This window comes from Fulmarus glacialis, unplaced genomic scaffold (genome assembly GCF_000690835.1).
Source record: "Fulmarus glacialis isolate BGI_N327 unplaced genomic scaffold, ASM69083v1 scaffold3796, whole genome shotgun sequence".
In the NCBI taxonomy this organism is placed as follows: domain Eukaryota; kingdom Metazoa; phylum Chordata; class Aves; order Procellariiformes; family Procellariidae; genus Fulmarus; species Fulmarus glacialis.
The window spans coordinates 23,920-39,661 of record NW_009217324.1 but is presented as its reverse complement, the minus strand read 5'-3'; the positions used below and the strand labels follow the sequence as shown (position 1 = coordinate 39,661).

At 48.4% G+C, this 15,742-nt stretch overlaps 1 protein-coding gene across 1 annotated transcript in view; it reads left to right on the top strand.

Annotated features, from left to right (window-relative positions):
* HPSE2 (heparanase 2 (inactive)) overlaps positions 1-15,742 on the top strand; it is a gene marked incomplete at both ends in the record, with an annotated part of 85,362 nt that overhangs the window by 46,403 nt on the left and 23,217 nt on the right. The window contains 2 exons of the mRNA XM_009579609.1: positions 14,220-14,393; positions 14,973-15,144. Coding sequence (XP_009577904.1) covers positions 14,220-14,393; positions 14,973-15,144 — 346 coding nt within the window. The remainder of the gene's footprint in view (positions 1-14,219; positions 14,394-14,972; positions 15,145-15,742) is intronic.

Sequence of the window (15,742 nt, the reverse complement as noted above, 5' to 3'; positions counted from 1 at the left end):
GGATCAGGCTTCCAACATCCACAGCCCTCAGCAATAAATGGAGCAAAGTCATTGCTAAGCTGGAAAGTAAATGCTTTTGAAGCATTTCCTCCCAGGACAAGACCTAGTCTTTTCTTCCAACTGCTAACACCTTCCTCCCCGCTCAGAGCAAGCCCGTAACCTTTCTCAGATATGGAAACTTTCCTGTTCTCTGCTGTCAAAAGCTTTCAGCCCTCCTTTTTTGTCTCCCTTTAATCTTCCCCAGCATGCCATGGTGTGTTCATCTGCCTTTCACTGGGCTCACCTTTTCTTGCACTTCCCTCTTCTAATGCTGCCCACATGGTTCCCATTTACCGAAGGTGGGAGCCAGTGGGCATATCCCATATGCGATCTGAGGGGATGGGATTCTCAGGTGGAATTATTTAATTAGAGGCTGCTGTGCAGTTTTGGGTGAATTTATTTTAATAAGTTGATTTTAATATTTTCCATGCATTTATTTTTCAGTGGAGATTATGCCATATCCAGAAAGATAACTGTTTACTTAACCAGTGAGATACATTCAGTTAAACCCTGAGAAATTGTGCTCCTTTAGATCAACCTTTTTCCCCAAGAATTGTCTCAGAAGGCTGTCTCCTCTGGCTGGGGGCAGAATCCCTTTCAGAGGCTTAGCGGTGGTTATTTGTTTAGCTGAGTAAGTTTAAAAATCTGACAAGTACATTGCAAAAATCTCAGATCCCTCTCCCAGAAGGCAAGCCAATGACACCATTAGCTTAATCCAGCACCTCATATACTCGATTTTAATACGACTCTTTAGCTCCAGAATATGATGTATTTTCAGTTGAAGGATTTGTGTTCCAGTAGTAAGAGGGGAGAAGGAAGGAGGGCAGTGCTGTAGGTCACTCAGCAGTTGGGTGCACAGATGTATTAAAAAACATGCAGAGGGTCTCTCTGGAAAAGAGCTAACATCTGACATCGAAATCCATTCATTGATTGGAGTAACTCACGGCAGAGTCTTTTGCTGCGTGTTTAGCTGAGTCCCACATACCACAAGTGAGCTGTGCTCTCATCTGCCTCTTCTGCCTACGTGGCTCCCTGCATTTTTGACAGCCACCTCTAGGCATGATACAATTAAGGGATGATATTTGGAGCTACTGTCCTGGCAGGCTGTGCGAGCACCCCTCTCTATCTCTACAGCGACCAAGGATGTGCTAACTAATGCGGAGGAGTTGTGCTGGCAGCAGTGGCTGCAGAGTAACTGTTGTGAAATTTAACATCCATCCTATCCAAGTCCATATATCTGCAGCGTTGATCTCCAGGGCTGGGCTGGCTTTGGGTTGTTCTCCAGGAAGATAAAGAGGTATAGAGCTCCTATGGAGTTCACCTGAGCTGCTTTAGGTGCTTGCTTTACAAGGAGTCGTGCCTGTTCTTCCCTGCTCACCTTAAAAGGATGAAGAAGAGTAGTTCAGATGATGATATCTCCATTGCAATAAAGCTGGAGGAGATGCATTCCCCCAAAATGCTGGCAAGCAGTGGGAGGAAGCCGAGGGTATCAGGGAATGCGTCTTCGTCTGGGGGAGTAAAGCAATCGGTACACTCCCAGTATATCAGGAGTAAAACCATTTCAGCTAAGTGCAGCATTATTGCAAGAGGGCATGCTGATAAAGGCAAAATTCTGGGTGAAGATGCAGAAAAAGTATTTATTAATACATATGAATCTTCTGTGTTTGACAAAACGATCTGACACAGATTTCATAAAGATAACTGAGCACTTTTGTGGTTTAGGTTTTCAAAGTGGTCTTTCATCTGTTCCTTCCCTCTTCAGGTCTGCTTGTGTTTCACACTTAAAATTAATGTAATTAACAGCCATGTTAATTTTTTCTACGAAAACTAAAGCAAAGAGTGGTCTTTCTGTGAATACGTTGTTTACGCTTTTGCACTGAGTTACGGATTGATATTTTCCTCTTTCTTCCTCTTATTTGTATGTATTTGCAGGGTATTTTCCTGCTGTTCTTTCTGCTGCTCTCTCCCCTGGACCCACAGCACAGCTGTTGCCTCTCCATGTCTCACTGGTTGGGAAATGCTGTCTTAAACTCCCTTCCCCAGAGATCCTCTTGACCTGTGCCCTGAATTTGTTCAAATTTGCTTTTTTTGAAATACATTATCTTTAATCCGTTGTTCTTGTTCCTTCACTGCCTTAAATTGCTGAACTTTATGGTTTTGTAACCACTTGCACTCAAATTTACTTCCAGTTTTGGACTATTAATCAACTTTCTGTATCAATAACATCCAAGTAATAAACATCCCCTCCCCTACTACTTTCCCTTATCCAGAGCAACTTTTCCCCACGCACTCCAGCAGCTTGGTTTGTCTGGAACCTGCCCTGCTCTGTCTTCAGCAGACACCAGAGCAATTAAAATTACCTGTTCCTACCAATTCCAATTATTTGGCTGTTTCAGTCAGATGCTCAAAAAGGCCTCGTCTTTGTCCTCTTTCTGATTAACAGAGCTCTGTGGGACATCTCCTGTGCTCCTTGTCTCTTTCTCTGTCCCTGGGGACATGCACAGAGTCTGTTTCTCACCTCTTCTTGAACCCCAAAGTATTCTTCATACAAAAGAAAAAACCCCTTCCTATTTCCTTCTGTTTCCTGAACAGGTTACATCTTCTCTGTCAGTATTACCCTCCAGTGATGTCTTTCCATGAAGCAGGTGTGAGGCTAAGTGCTGTAGTTGTGTATGAGGGCTTTAAAGTCATCTTGTTTATTCCCTGGTCTCCTTGGCATTTATGTGCAGACATATAATATCATCAGAAGGCTGTCCTGTTATTCGCACTCAGAATTTTTCTCTGAGCCTACTGCAGTTTCCCTTTCCCTTAGCCATATCCCAAGCCTTCAGTTGGTTTTAGGGCACCCACTAGCTTTTGTGAGTGGCTCCCTTCAGACCTAGTTTCCAGTCCTCTCACTAGGTGGGAGAGGTATCAACCATCTTCACCCAGACGCTACTTTTTCCAGCATCTTCTCACTGCAGAAGATCATCTTGCCGGGGCAGGAGCGGGCACTCAAGCACAGCTCTGCAACTGGTGCAGAGGAGCAGGAGCCTGGGGAGACCTGTTCTCCCTCAGCACATCCATATTGTTTCGTGAGATCCTAAATGTCACGCACAGCAGCGTGTTGTTGGCGTAGCTTGGTAAGACTTGTAGGACAGCAGAGCTACTGAATTGGTTGGAAGCTTGGAGAAGTTGCATTACCATGAAGATACTGAAGACCTGCAACAAATGCTGCTTATTGAAAGTATATTTAGAGGATCTTAATCTTGAGCTATCCAGAAGAAACAAAACGTAGCAGGCAGGGGTATAGCAAGATCCAGTCACTAGAAGGCCAAAACAGGTAAGTTTGGACCACAAGCCAGGTGCCTATTTTGACCACGGACATTAAATAACTGCAACATTTTCCATGGGGATAGTCTGATTTCCATACTTGCAGCAAATTTTAAGCTGGCGGTGGATAGCTTTACAAAAGATCTGATCTGTCCTACTGAGGGACTGGGTTTGACTCCTGCGCTCCTCGTGTGCGTCCTGGGCTGCGCGGTGTGGGACGTCAAGCTAATGACGCCGGCCTTTTCCGGCCATTTGTCTGTGCCTCCAAAATCAGGTTCAGACTCCACCCTGTGTGCTTTGGTACAAGATTCCCCCAAAGATTAGCTGGGGAGAGCTCCTGCCAAACCGGGTCCCTCCAGCTGAGCCGTATCTGCGAGCCCAGAGGAGCAGCCAGGGCCAGTTCCTTCAAATATTTTACAGATTAAGACCAGGGTCTGGGATCTGTGGGAAGTCGGAGGAGTTCACAGACCCCAGCGGGTTATGGTCCTTGCTGCAGCGCTAGCGGTCTGCGCCAATAATTGCCGTCTTCCGCATCCGCCTAGCTTGGTCGTTCGCTATCGCGTTCAAATGCAATGACACTCGGCAATGTGGACAAGCCCTCTGACATTATTTGAGTGCAGCTGGAGGCATCTACTTTAGCCTTGAAAATGCCTCTTTCTTGGCAGTGCTTTGTGTTTATTATAATGCTGTCTGTAATGTGCAAAAGTACATTTCTTTTTTAACTTCCTTCTTTATGTACTAAAGAGTGTGGTTTTAATTAAGGATTTCAGATTGAAACATTTCCGGTTTTATGCGTTGTTTTTTGGTTAGGTTTTCTTTTTTCTTTCTTTTTTTTTTTTTTTTCAGGACAGTTTTCAGTTAAAATGTTTTAGAGTTTTGAAAAATACCAGATGCCCAACTCACAAAGTGTACGAAGAGCCCCAGTCACTCCCTTTTCCTCCCAGGGAAATCAGCTGCTCCGCCGAGCGGGAACAGCCAGGGACGGCCGATGGCGAGAATGGGGTCAGCAGGCAGGAGAGGATGGGCCGGGACTGGGATCGGCGGTTTTCAGCGGCGCACCATGGCTGCGGCTCCTCGCACGATAGGAAACATTGACTCAGACCCATAAAATGAAGCACCTGATTTTTGTGGATTGTGGGTTTACTCCCCAAATAGCTCGGGATTGTAAGAGGAGATGGGCAGATCCTTGCTTAATGGCAGAGCATCTCTGTCGCAGCGCCCACCGGCGAGGGGCGTCAGGCGTGCCTCTGCCACCCCTGGCCGCCGGCCGCAGCCCCCACCCACGGGGAAGCGAGGCCAACCCAAACAACTTGTAAAATAAAACAGTTGTTTTGCTGCACATCAACAGCCGTTAAAAGGAAAAATAAAAACAAGCCAGATTTTAGCTCTCCTGGTAGTAGAAGAGCTTAAAAATGTCCTATAAAGGCACTCAAAATTTTTGAAAACAGCAGGCAATGAAAATTATGTTAAAACCAGGTTTCTCGAGCCAGTCCCATGATTTTTGGGAGCTTGACTCATGATTTTTGAATGTTGGGGTTTGGCAACGCTAAAGTCCTCAGTTTGAGTTTGTTCCCACCGTGGTATTTCAGCTTCCTAGCATGACTGATCAGTGTCACTCTCCTCCGGAGCAGCAAGAGACCCGGGGGGCGGGAGGTAGAGAGGTCCGGTACGAGGCGCTGCGCCTTCTGCGGCTCCGGGGATGCTGTCGGGTGGGTCTGGCTCGCATCCCTGTGCGAGGCTCTTCTGAATCAAGCCGTGTGTCTGCCACATGACAGCAGTTCAGGCAGCAAAAGCCGAGTATCGGAGCTGCCAGACGGACTGAAGGGAATGGGTGAACTGGATGCACAGTTTACCTGGGTTAAGCATTTTACTGGGATTAAATAAACATGTTAAAAACACGCTTCATACCTGTACATTTTTCATTCCGGTTTAGCCACGCAGCATGTGTGCAGGGTGTTGCTCAGCCCATGCTGCCCAGCTCACTTTTTGCAGGAAAGTGCTGAAAACATCCATCCTCTTGCTGCAGTGTTAGCACTTCAGGTGCTGTCGAGAAAAAATCTTTATTAGGAAAATCTCTGCCTTGCAACTGTGGTACCTTGGAAGAATGATGTGGATGCAGCTTGCCTGAGCAGCAAGTGATGCACAGAGGAGCAGGTCCCTGTGACGGCTGCTGTCCTCTGCCCCGCAGGCACTGCCCCGCAGCCGGCAGGAGGAGGTGAGCGTGGGGACAAGCATGATACCTGCCCTTGTGTCTTCTCGCTCTGCGTCGTGTTACAGTGTACAGCTGTACAGCAAGCTTTGGCATTATCTGGTACGCACCTGTGTGGGTTTGGGCTGCACGGGGTTTCCCGTGCCTGGGAGGTGGCAGGAGGAGATCCCCCTCCGTGTGGCTTCCTCAGCCGGGGAGCAGCAGCACACAGGGACCAAGTCACCTCTCCTCTGTGGCAGCACAGAAATGGCTCACGTTTGCGCTTTGAGTCAGATTTAAACCATATAAATCACCATTGCCCCCACCTGTGGGTAATGCTCTGCAGCTGCCCGGGTACCCCTGCCTCAAAGCTCCCCATCCCGCTGTGATCCACAGCCCTGTCCTCCCTGCGAGGTGGCTGGGGAGGGCATTCGGTCCTCCCATCAGCCGTCCCCATCCATCTCCAGCCGCCTGCCTATTTGGGAGCTCGCAGATTGCTGAGTGCTTGAAGAGCTGACCACTTCTTGCCTATTTGGGAATGCTTTTAAATTGTTCCAGAAACTGCTGTTTGTTGATAAATCGGGGTGATCACAGAGAAGCGTTTTAGCTAAACTGTGTAAAAGAAGGAATGAGCTGCAGCGCAGCACTGCCAGCTGTCATTGGATTCAGAAACACACATCATAGATTTTGTTGCTTTTCAGACAGCTGCGCTTATAGCTGCTCTTATAGCCATATAAAACAGTCATTCTGTCAGCAAACGGTCTGGCAGCGGAGCTGGGTTATATCTGCAGCCATGTTCCCAAGCCCGGCGGGTTTGCTCCCTCCACGTGCATAGGTAAAGCCCAGAGGAAGGCGGCTCTGTAGCTTGAGCTGTAACCTGTCCCCAACGTTGTAGCTTTGCACAGGCTAAAGAGCAAAACGCTGGGCTGTGCCCACCACCCGTGCAGGGGATAGTGCTGACAGGGCTTGTCTTCAGCACCCCTGGTCATTAGGAATGGGTAGTTGCTGCCCTGAGAGGGTGTTTTGGGGGTTTTTACCCCAAGTCTGCAGTTGCTGCTCAAGAGTCTGGCTGATTTACAAAGCACAGCTTGTTATATCACAGCTCACAGCGATCAGGCCCTGTCTTCTGTGGTCCATCCTATTCAGACTTTGGAGCTAAAGCTGAGAGCCCCAGGGGCCACAATTAGATTTTAAAGGATTTCCTTAAGGGAAGGGAGATAATGCCGATTTATCAAATTTGAAATTTTTGATGGGAACAATATCGCTTTTGATAAAACTATGTCCCGGAAGGGTTTCCTATGTAACAGACCAACTTTAAATGCCAACTCAAAGTAGTATTTGAATATTTTATACAAGTTTTATTTGCATTCCTTTATACAAAATGGAATGACTTCAAGCAAACTAGCCTATCTGCGTCAGGAGGCTACTCCACGAGTGAGCTACGAGAGCTGCAGTGAGTTTTTGCTGTGCACGCTGTTTCACACCAATCCCTTGTGCGAGGGGTGTCAGTGAGAAGTAACTGCAACGCAGGCTATCGCCGTCTCTCGGTGGGATGAGCTGCCTCCCGCAGAGGCCCTGAGGACGCCCAGCGGTGCAGGCACTGTGGAGCAGCGAGGATGCTGATGAGCTGTACCCATGTTTTCTCTGGAGCAGTTTCCATGGATCAAGCCCAGGGATCTGGGGTGGCCAACAAGATGCACAAGAGCAGGTGGTGCTCACGGTCTTGTTTTCTCTTGCTGGGTTCTTCTGCTCTGCTCAAACCTGTAGCCCTCTCCCTGCTCACCTCCATTTCCCTCTGAAACCTTAGAAGATGCTGGATTCATCCTGATCCAAACGGGAAGACGTCTTAAGTTACGCAGCAAAGAAAGCAGCTTTCTTAGCTGTAATGTGATCTTGGTTCCTTCCCAGGCACCAGGCTGGAACAGAGGGTTTGGAAATTGCCCCTCTGGCCATTATCTGAGCTTTACAGCATTTGGAGATTGAACCCAGATCCCACATCTCTTCTGAAGCTTCATGTCAATTTACACTTGTTCCTAGAAACCATTACTGTCCTGTGAGCTCTTTACCACGCAAGGATTGAAAACAGAGCTATTCTGCTCTTCTGAGCTCTTTTTTTGCATAAAGGCAGAGCTCAGGGCTCATTCCTTTTTCTCACCATCTGAGGATTAAGCCCAATCCTGACTGTTATCCGACCTTGATGCCATTTACATGCTGAACCCAATGCCTATGGCTTTTATCTGAGCCCTTACAGCATTTGGAAGCAGGCCATGCCCCTTGTCTGGTATCAAAAGCATTATATTAATTTGGGATTCATTCCGCAAAATGAGGCTGTCAGCCAGACTCCTTAGCAATTGGATATTGAACCCAGACCTCGTGGTTGTCTTCCAAGTTATATGCCAGCTGGGAACTCAGCCCACAATCCATGGCTGCCGGCCAAGCTCCTTATTGGCGAGAGATTGACACCAAGCCCCCAGACTGCTATTTCTGTACGGTGGTGTTAAGGACTGAACCTAGCTCACGTGGTCAGCATAATCACCTCTGCATTGGCAGTGAAATGAAAAATCTAGTTAAAGACTTGAATGAATATCGAGGGTCGATGTTCAGCTGCTTAAAGACCAGGGATGATGACAACAATTCCCTTGGAACAAGGCCCCCTCGATACTCCGGGGGGAATAGCCCCAGATCCCCCATCTGTCATCCAGCTGGATATAAAATCCAGGTTCTCATTAACACACAGTGCACAGCATCTCTTTACTGGCTGGCAGTATTAAAGCCAGTTCCTCCAACTTTCAGGTATTCTTCAGATGGGATTAAACTAGATCCCTTTTCTATAGCTCTGCCAAAGCACTTCTTGTCACTCAGAGCAGACCTCCAACGCTGCACCTTGCCTTGGGAAGCGCTTCCCGGCATGCAGCACGCCCCCAGCCTTTGCTCCCCCATAGAGCAATAAGGAAGCCTGGGAGGTAAACAAGAGCAAGGGACAGCTCTGCACACCTCCATCCTCTCTGGGAGAAATCAGGAGCCTGACCAGGTAGAGGGAGCATTTCAGGTGAAACCTGTGTCTGAGGCAAGCAAACTTTTCCCTCCTGCCAGTAATTTTGCCTGGGAATTCTTCAGCGTCTTTACACGGTGTGGTTTTACTGCATAGCAAAATGCTTCAGAAGACTGAATTAAAACCAAACAGCTTCCCAGCTGGGATGGTCATCATTAGAATGCAATTTCCAGCAACTGTGTGGGTTTCTTGGTAGCCTCAAAATCTTTAAAATTCTCTTTAAGCAGCAACTTTGAAGGAATGGCTTAGCATGCAGCTAGAATAGGAAAATCTTCCCATGTTCCAGTGGATCAAGCTGGATGTTGTAGTGCATACGGGCAGTGTGGCATGTTGCTTTTCCTCTGAACTTGCAGTGATGGTGAAGGCTCCTCTTCGGTACTCTAACTGTGCAAATTGTGGATGGGGGGTTCTGGTTTCCCTGTCTGAAACCCTACCGTGACTGGGGATGGAATCCATGGGAAGATTTCAAGCTAGTTTTGCAGACCTGTCCCATGGGTCTGGAGTTACTCTGATTGCCTGTTGCGTATCTTCTGATACATATTTATTTGCTAAGAAAACATTAAGTCCTTGCCACACACATGTGGTTTTATGAGGATTTTCAACCCAAGAGAGCCAGTGCAAATGGGATTCAGCTGACTGTGGTGGCAATTTGTTTGTAAATAAATTTTCCATGTACCCACTTGTTCTTCTATAAGTGGGAATACTTTGCTTTTTCCATCCATTGCTCTTGCCAGCCATCTTACTCATCTCCTGTCTGAACACTCTGTACCACCCTTTCTGCCCCCTCCCTGTAAAGCTCTCTTTGGGCTTCTCTTTGCTCTTTGCCAGGTCTTTCCCAACCCCTTCCCTCCGCTATCTCCTGCGGGGTCCTTGAGGGGTGGGAGATGCTGCTGACTTTGGTGCTGGCACCAGGAGCTGTTTACAGGGATGCTCCAGGCATTACTCAGAATTTATGGGGAATGCAGAGTCGAGCAATACCCGTAATTAGTTGAAATCGTTATTTCTAGAAAGGCGTTTCTTTGCTTTATCAACAGAAGGGTTCATCTGTTGTGCATTTGCTTGGTCTCCCAGCTAACCTGCAGATTTGGGAAGTGCGGTGTGTGCTGCCCGCTCCGTGCTCAGCTCTCGCGCCGTCCTCCTCGGCGCTGGCACGCGATGTACGTGCAAGAGACAGACGTGGTGAACGGTGGGGATAGAGGGAGAACAAGCTCTTCTTTCCTATCCTCCTGGTTGACTTCCCAGAATTACGAAAGCCCCCGGCACGCCGTGCCATGCCCCGCCACCCCTCAGCCCACTGGCTGATCTCAGCCTCCGTCTCAGTGTGCACATGAATTTCCACTCTTCGTGCTAAACCTTGCCAAAGCAAAATTCCTGAAGCAGAATAAAAAATGTGGAAGACTTTCAAACCCAGAGATTATTGAACTGTCCCTCTTACCAAATGGCAGTCAATACTATGTTCTTTATAAAGTCTTAAGTATAATGTTTAATTCAGTAACTATAACTGGAAAGTCTTTCCAATTATTTTAAACTGCCAGAGACGTTTTAATGTGCCTTAGATTTTGTGTTAGCATGCCACATAGTTAAGTGCCATCCATCTTTCAGAGAACTTTAACATTTAGCCTCGTATAAAAAAGAGAAAAATGGGAAAGAATCCCACAGGACGTACTTGTCCCACGTACCCCACCACCATTTGTGGCCTCACAGACACCTTCTCCTGCATTTTGAAATTGTTTGTCTCCCTCTGTGCAGGGTGAGACATCCATGCAAACAGCCAAAATCTTTAATTCCTGTGCAGACCTTCAGCCGAGGGCAGGATTGCGAGCAGATCTTCGCTGGCGGCCACCCAGCCACGCGTTGTCAGGCGGTATTCACTCTCCAGATGCGTCGAAACCTCTGCAACCGAGGATGTAAAAGGTTGAGAAAGCCCAAATATCTTCTGATTTCTTTTTTGTGCCAGGGCTATGGGGCCTCTGTCTCTGCTGACTGGCTGCTGTTAGTCCCAAACCCACCAAGGCAGGAGCCCATCCCCGCTGAAACCTGCCAGCAAGCACTGCCGCTGGGTGCGAGGGAACGGAGCACGTAGCTTTGCTGCCTTGGTTAGCCTTGCTCCAACTACGTGAGCATTAGTAAGTGGCAGAAGCCGACTCTCAGCATCCTTGTACTTTTTTTTTTCCTCTTTTTTTTTCATCTTTTTTTTGCTTTATTTCTCCTCCCTGAGCTCAGTGGCACGTGAGTGCTGAGCGTGTGCACCTCTGCACCCGGCGGAGGGGGAGAAGGGGCAGGGAGAACGTCTTATAAATCCAGTTCTGCTCTATTAAGATTCATTCTGGTACGACAATGGCTTTTTCTATTGAAATGCTTTGTGAAAGCCTTGCCTAATGATCTGTTAGCTGGGGAAAGGTTAAATTCCTGGAAGATTTTCTGCGTTTGATGAAGAAAAAACAGTGCAATTATCCAGAATTCAAAGTGAGTTTTAGCCAGCTGTTAATAATACTGCGATTCTTCATGTTCTCATTACTCAGAAGTAATGTGGCCATCCCTAGTCATGGCAGTAAAATATTTATAGCATTCTCTTTTGGCCCTGTTTGTACTTATGGAGGGCTGGACATCACTTGAGGTCTTCTAAATATGCTTCTTTTTGTGCTTTAGCCACCCATGACAGTACTCTTCTCAACTAACCACAGCTGTCTGCAACAGAGATGTCCACTTTAAGGCGATCACCTCGGGAGGGGTCAGACATGCCCTTTAGCCACTAACAGTTGGGCATCTTGTACAAACTGGTCATCAAGGCTCTGCTAGAGTCACGGGAGAGACTGGTGCTTCCAGATTCAGACCATCCTTAGAGAGCTGCCAAGGATAAAGGAGATAAATGGGCTTGATACCTGATACTTTTGATACTAAGAGTGCCCATATTAACAATCTGGTTTGATGCAGAGATAGGTTTATTAGTAGTTTCCTGCTCTCTGCAGCCTCCTTGGAGTCTGCAGGTCGGTTCGTGTGCTGGGAGACCGCTGGAAACCTGCAGGAGCAACCCTCAGATGTCTGTGTGTTTCTCCTAGCTCTCTCCCCTGATCACTGAGGTTTCTAGCTTGGAACGTCATGGCAGAACATGAAATACATGTGGCATCTCTATGTCCAGGCACACGGAAACAAAATAAGTGTCATGGGGAAAATATAATTTCACAGTGGCAGGCCCTGCACTGGGATAAACGGACAGCTTATTTCCTCTGATGGATGCACGGAAAATCAATTCCCAGTGCTCTGCAGAGGCTCCTAAACATGAATCAAATCCCCTCCTGTAGTACTTAAGAACTACAACTGTTTTGCACCAGCGAGAAGGTTTCATTTCTAGCAGGGGAACTGCAGGTAACACCTTTTTGCTATCTTCATGTTGTCATTTATGTGTCTATCTTATCCTCTTTATCCGAGTTTCAAGTGCAGGTTTTTGCCTGGAGGTCTGAAGTAAATGAGTATTAAGTAACTGTATCTGTCTCTAATTCACTAAACATCCAGAAAAACAGCTAATATGCCTGAACGAGTGGGATGAATACATTAGATTAATCTAATTCAGCTACTTTTCACTCAAACCAGTAGCGTTTAGAAAAAGGTTGTGAAAGGGATTAGGAATTTCTCCTCCACATTTTTCCTTTCTTTTCCTTTCCATGACTTTGCTGCGTTCCATTAAACTTTAGCTATTCAGTTAGCCTATTTCCTTGACCCTCCTTAAAACGTTGCTTTTAAAATAAGTGTATTCTTCTCAGACCTCAAAGCTGGTTCCATATTCACCGAGGCTTTCAGTGACCAGGAAAGGTGACAGAATAAACACAGACGTACAGGCTGTGAGCAGCTTATCCCGATCGGAGCAAGCAGCTCCTGGCTGTCACCATCTCACTTGCACCTTGGCCCAGCCGTGTGGGCACAGGGGGTCTCGGAACATCGCCCCTGGGCTTAGAGCTATTCCCTGAGCATGTGGTCGCCTCCCCTCCATCCCCTTCAGCTCCTTTGGCCGTGGTGGTGCATGCTAGGACCTCAGGGCCACGGCAAGTCTGATGTATGTATCCTCTGCTCCTTTATACCCCTCTATTGGAAATGTGTAAAGAAGCCCAGAGCAGGCTGCCTAGACCCTTCAGTTTAACAGCAAATTACTGGTGCTCTTGGCGTGCGTATTTCTCACTGCGGTTCAGTCTAGATCAGGGTTACCTCACTTGCCGGAGAGAACATCATGTGCGATCGTGTCAAAAGCCTTAAAAACCATCAAGGTATTAGACCTAAATGGCCGCTTTGCCGCCGCAAGCCCTGCTCTCCTGTCAGTAGATTGCTTCAGTGTGATTTGTTCTTGACACATTCCTGTGGCTGTTGATCATCTCCTTATATTTTTTAAGTGCTGACAAGCAGCTTGATTATTTGTCCAAGTATTTTTCTGGGACCCGAAACCGGTCTGCCTACTCTGTAATTCCCCAGCGCCTCCTTCCCCTCTTCTGAAAGTGAATCCCTCGCTCTGCCCTCCCCAGCCCCCTGGAACCTCCCCATCTCCGGTGGCTCCTCACAGTTAAGCGGTTGCATCTCCAAGGCTGCTTCAGGAAGCTCGCCGAGCGTCCTGGGATGCAGTTCAACAGGCAGGGATGATTGAAAACACCACAGTTATCTAATTACTCTCTAACCAAATCTCTTCTTGCTGTCGTGTGTGTTCGTATCCTGCTAACACTGGCATTAGCTTCGTCAGGCATTTGATTGCTTTTGAGTTTTTAGGGAAGATTGAAGCAAAAAAAGGCATTAAGCATTCTGGGTCTCCCGGCAGTGCCCTGTGCTAATGTCATTGCTCCCTGAGTAGTGGGTCAGCTCTTTCTTTGGTCTCTACTTCTGCTGCTGGCTGGTGCCACATTACTCATCAAGGCCACAACACGGCAGGGGAGATGCCAGCTGGGGAGCTTTGGGGCCAGCAAGTAGGACACGAATCCCACAAAGACCCCAGCACCCCAGGAGGGCCACCCCAGCAGCAGGGCTTGGCCAGACTGTCACCAGGGAGGTAGCCCTCCTCTTGCCCTGAGCTCAAGGGGTGGCACGAAGCTCCTCTCTTTGTGTGCAGAGCAGAGGTTAGCTGGGTGCGTGGTGCACACCTTGGAGGTTCTACTTGATTATTGCTGGGGTTTGGTTATGCACAGGGGGCTGTGGGAGCAGAGAGCAGGCTGTGGTGGCGTGCAGGAGAGGTGGCCGTGAGCTGGCAGCCCTGGGGTGGTGATTTCCTCCTCTGGTCCCCAGGCGCTGCAGGGATCTGCTCTGAAAGAGATGCAAGGCAGGATAAGCACAGGAAAGGCTGAACTTTCTTTGCCAAGAGCAGATGAAAAGAGATGTTATAAAGTCACTTGTCTCTGGTAACGCGGCTCCTAGCTCTGACACAGTGGTGGAGGGCATCCAAGTTTCATGCTGGAAGGAGATGAGCCCACACCTGGAATCCTATCTTGGTTTCAAAGGTCAGGTGCATTTCTGCGGTTACAGATGTCATGGGGATGGCATTTGACCCTGACTCATCCTATACAGAAGGCAAGGTCTGATGGACAGCAGGATCATTTGAACCTCCCTGGAACTAGCTTTCATTTGAATTACAAACTGTTTTTTGTTTCTTCCCAGCCAGGTCTCTAGACAAACTCTATAACTTTGCTGACTGCTCTGGCCTTCACCTGATCTTTGCACTGAATGCTTTGCGCCGAAATCCCAACAATTCCTGGAACAGCTCCAATGCCCTCAGCCTGCTGAAGTACAGTGCCAGCAAGAAGTACAACATCTCCTGGGAGCTGGGCAACGGTGAGTGTGGGAACAGGAGAGCCACGGGAATGGAGCTTGTTGTAGCAGAAAGGTATTCCCTTTTGGGAGAGCATATTTGCAGATGCCAGGATGCTTTGCCAATGTAGTTTCAGAGGGATTTAAAGGTCCCTGCTATAAGGCAGCACCATCTCTAAAACAGACCTGGCATGTGTTAGCATCTTAATTCCATTAGCTGGTATTAAGCACATGAAGTGTTTCTGCCCCAGCTGCTGGGCACAGCCGGTCCTGGGGTGGCCAGACCAGCAGCTGTATGGACTTGTATGGTGGCTGCAGTGCCAGGGGAAGTGGGGGGACTCTCTGGGGACAGGAGCATGACACCAAGCTGTGGGTCCTTCACCCAGCACACAGCAAAAGGGGCACGGGAGGATATGCTGGTGCAGGAGAGCAGGTGATGGCCCTCATCCACTCCTCAGAAGCTCCTTCTGCTGCTCCGCAGAGCAGGCAGGCAGCTCTGTGGAGCTCAAGCTGTGCGACAGCATGTGAGCTGTGTCTCTCTCCGGAAGCACGGATGAAGGAGCAGAGCTGGCAAGCCTTGCTTGTCTATTTTTATTTTCCCAGAGCCCAATAACTATCGGACCCTGATCGGCCGCTCGGTGAACGGCAGCCAGCTGGGGAAGGACTACATCCAGCTGAGAAGCCTGCTGCAGCTTATCCGCACTTATTCCAGAGCAAACCTCTATGGGCCGAACATTGGGAGGCCCAGAAAAAACGTCATCGCTCTCCTGGAAGGGTAAGTGATGTTGCTTTGATCAAGAAGAGATCAGAAACCCTCCTGAGACTGATGCCTTTTGCAGCAGGTAGACTTGCTCTTTGGCTTTCCATTGTCCAACAGCTGCCAGGATAGTGAGGCTTGAGGACGTGGTTGTCTGTGCTGCTGAACTTCTGCAGAGGTCCCTGGTGGGATTTTGGGGTGGGCTGATTAACATCCTCCCAAGTATTCCCAGCATTTCCCAATTATAGGCAGACTGAGGTGCCCACCTTGTTGGGATGTGAAGATAACGCGGTGGTGTGGATGCAGGCTCCTGCATGCCTCTGGGCTCCAGGGCCAGGAGGTGGGTCCTGGCACCACTTACCAGTGTAGATGTTGTCTCAGAGTCCTCCTGGACAAATTGCTTTGCTCTTCCCATTTGGTGACTTCTTCTCCCTGTTCTTTCTCCATCTGTGCAGAGGAAGAACCTGTAGCAACTTTCTTCACTGGCCAAGCCCTCTGCTCCCTCCTAGGAGAATTGGCATGTCTGTAGTTTGGGGACACCAGAGGTGGAGAAGGAATGGTGACAGTAAGGGACGCAGACACCTGGAGGTGACATTGGACAGCTACAGGAACCAGG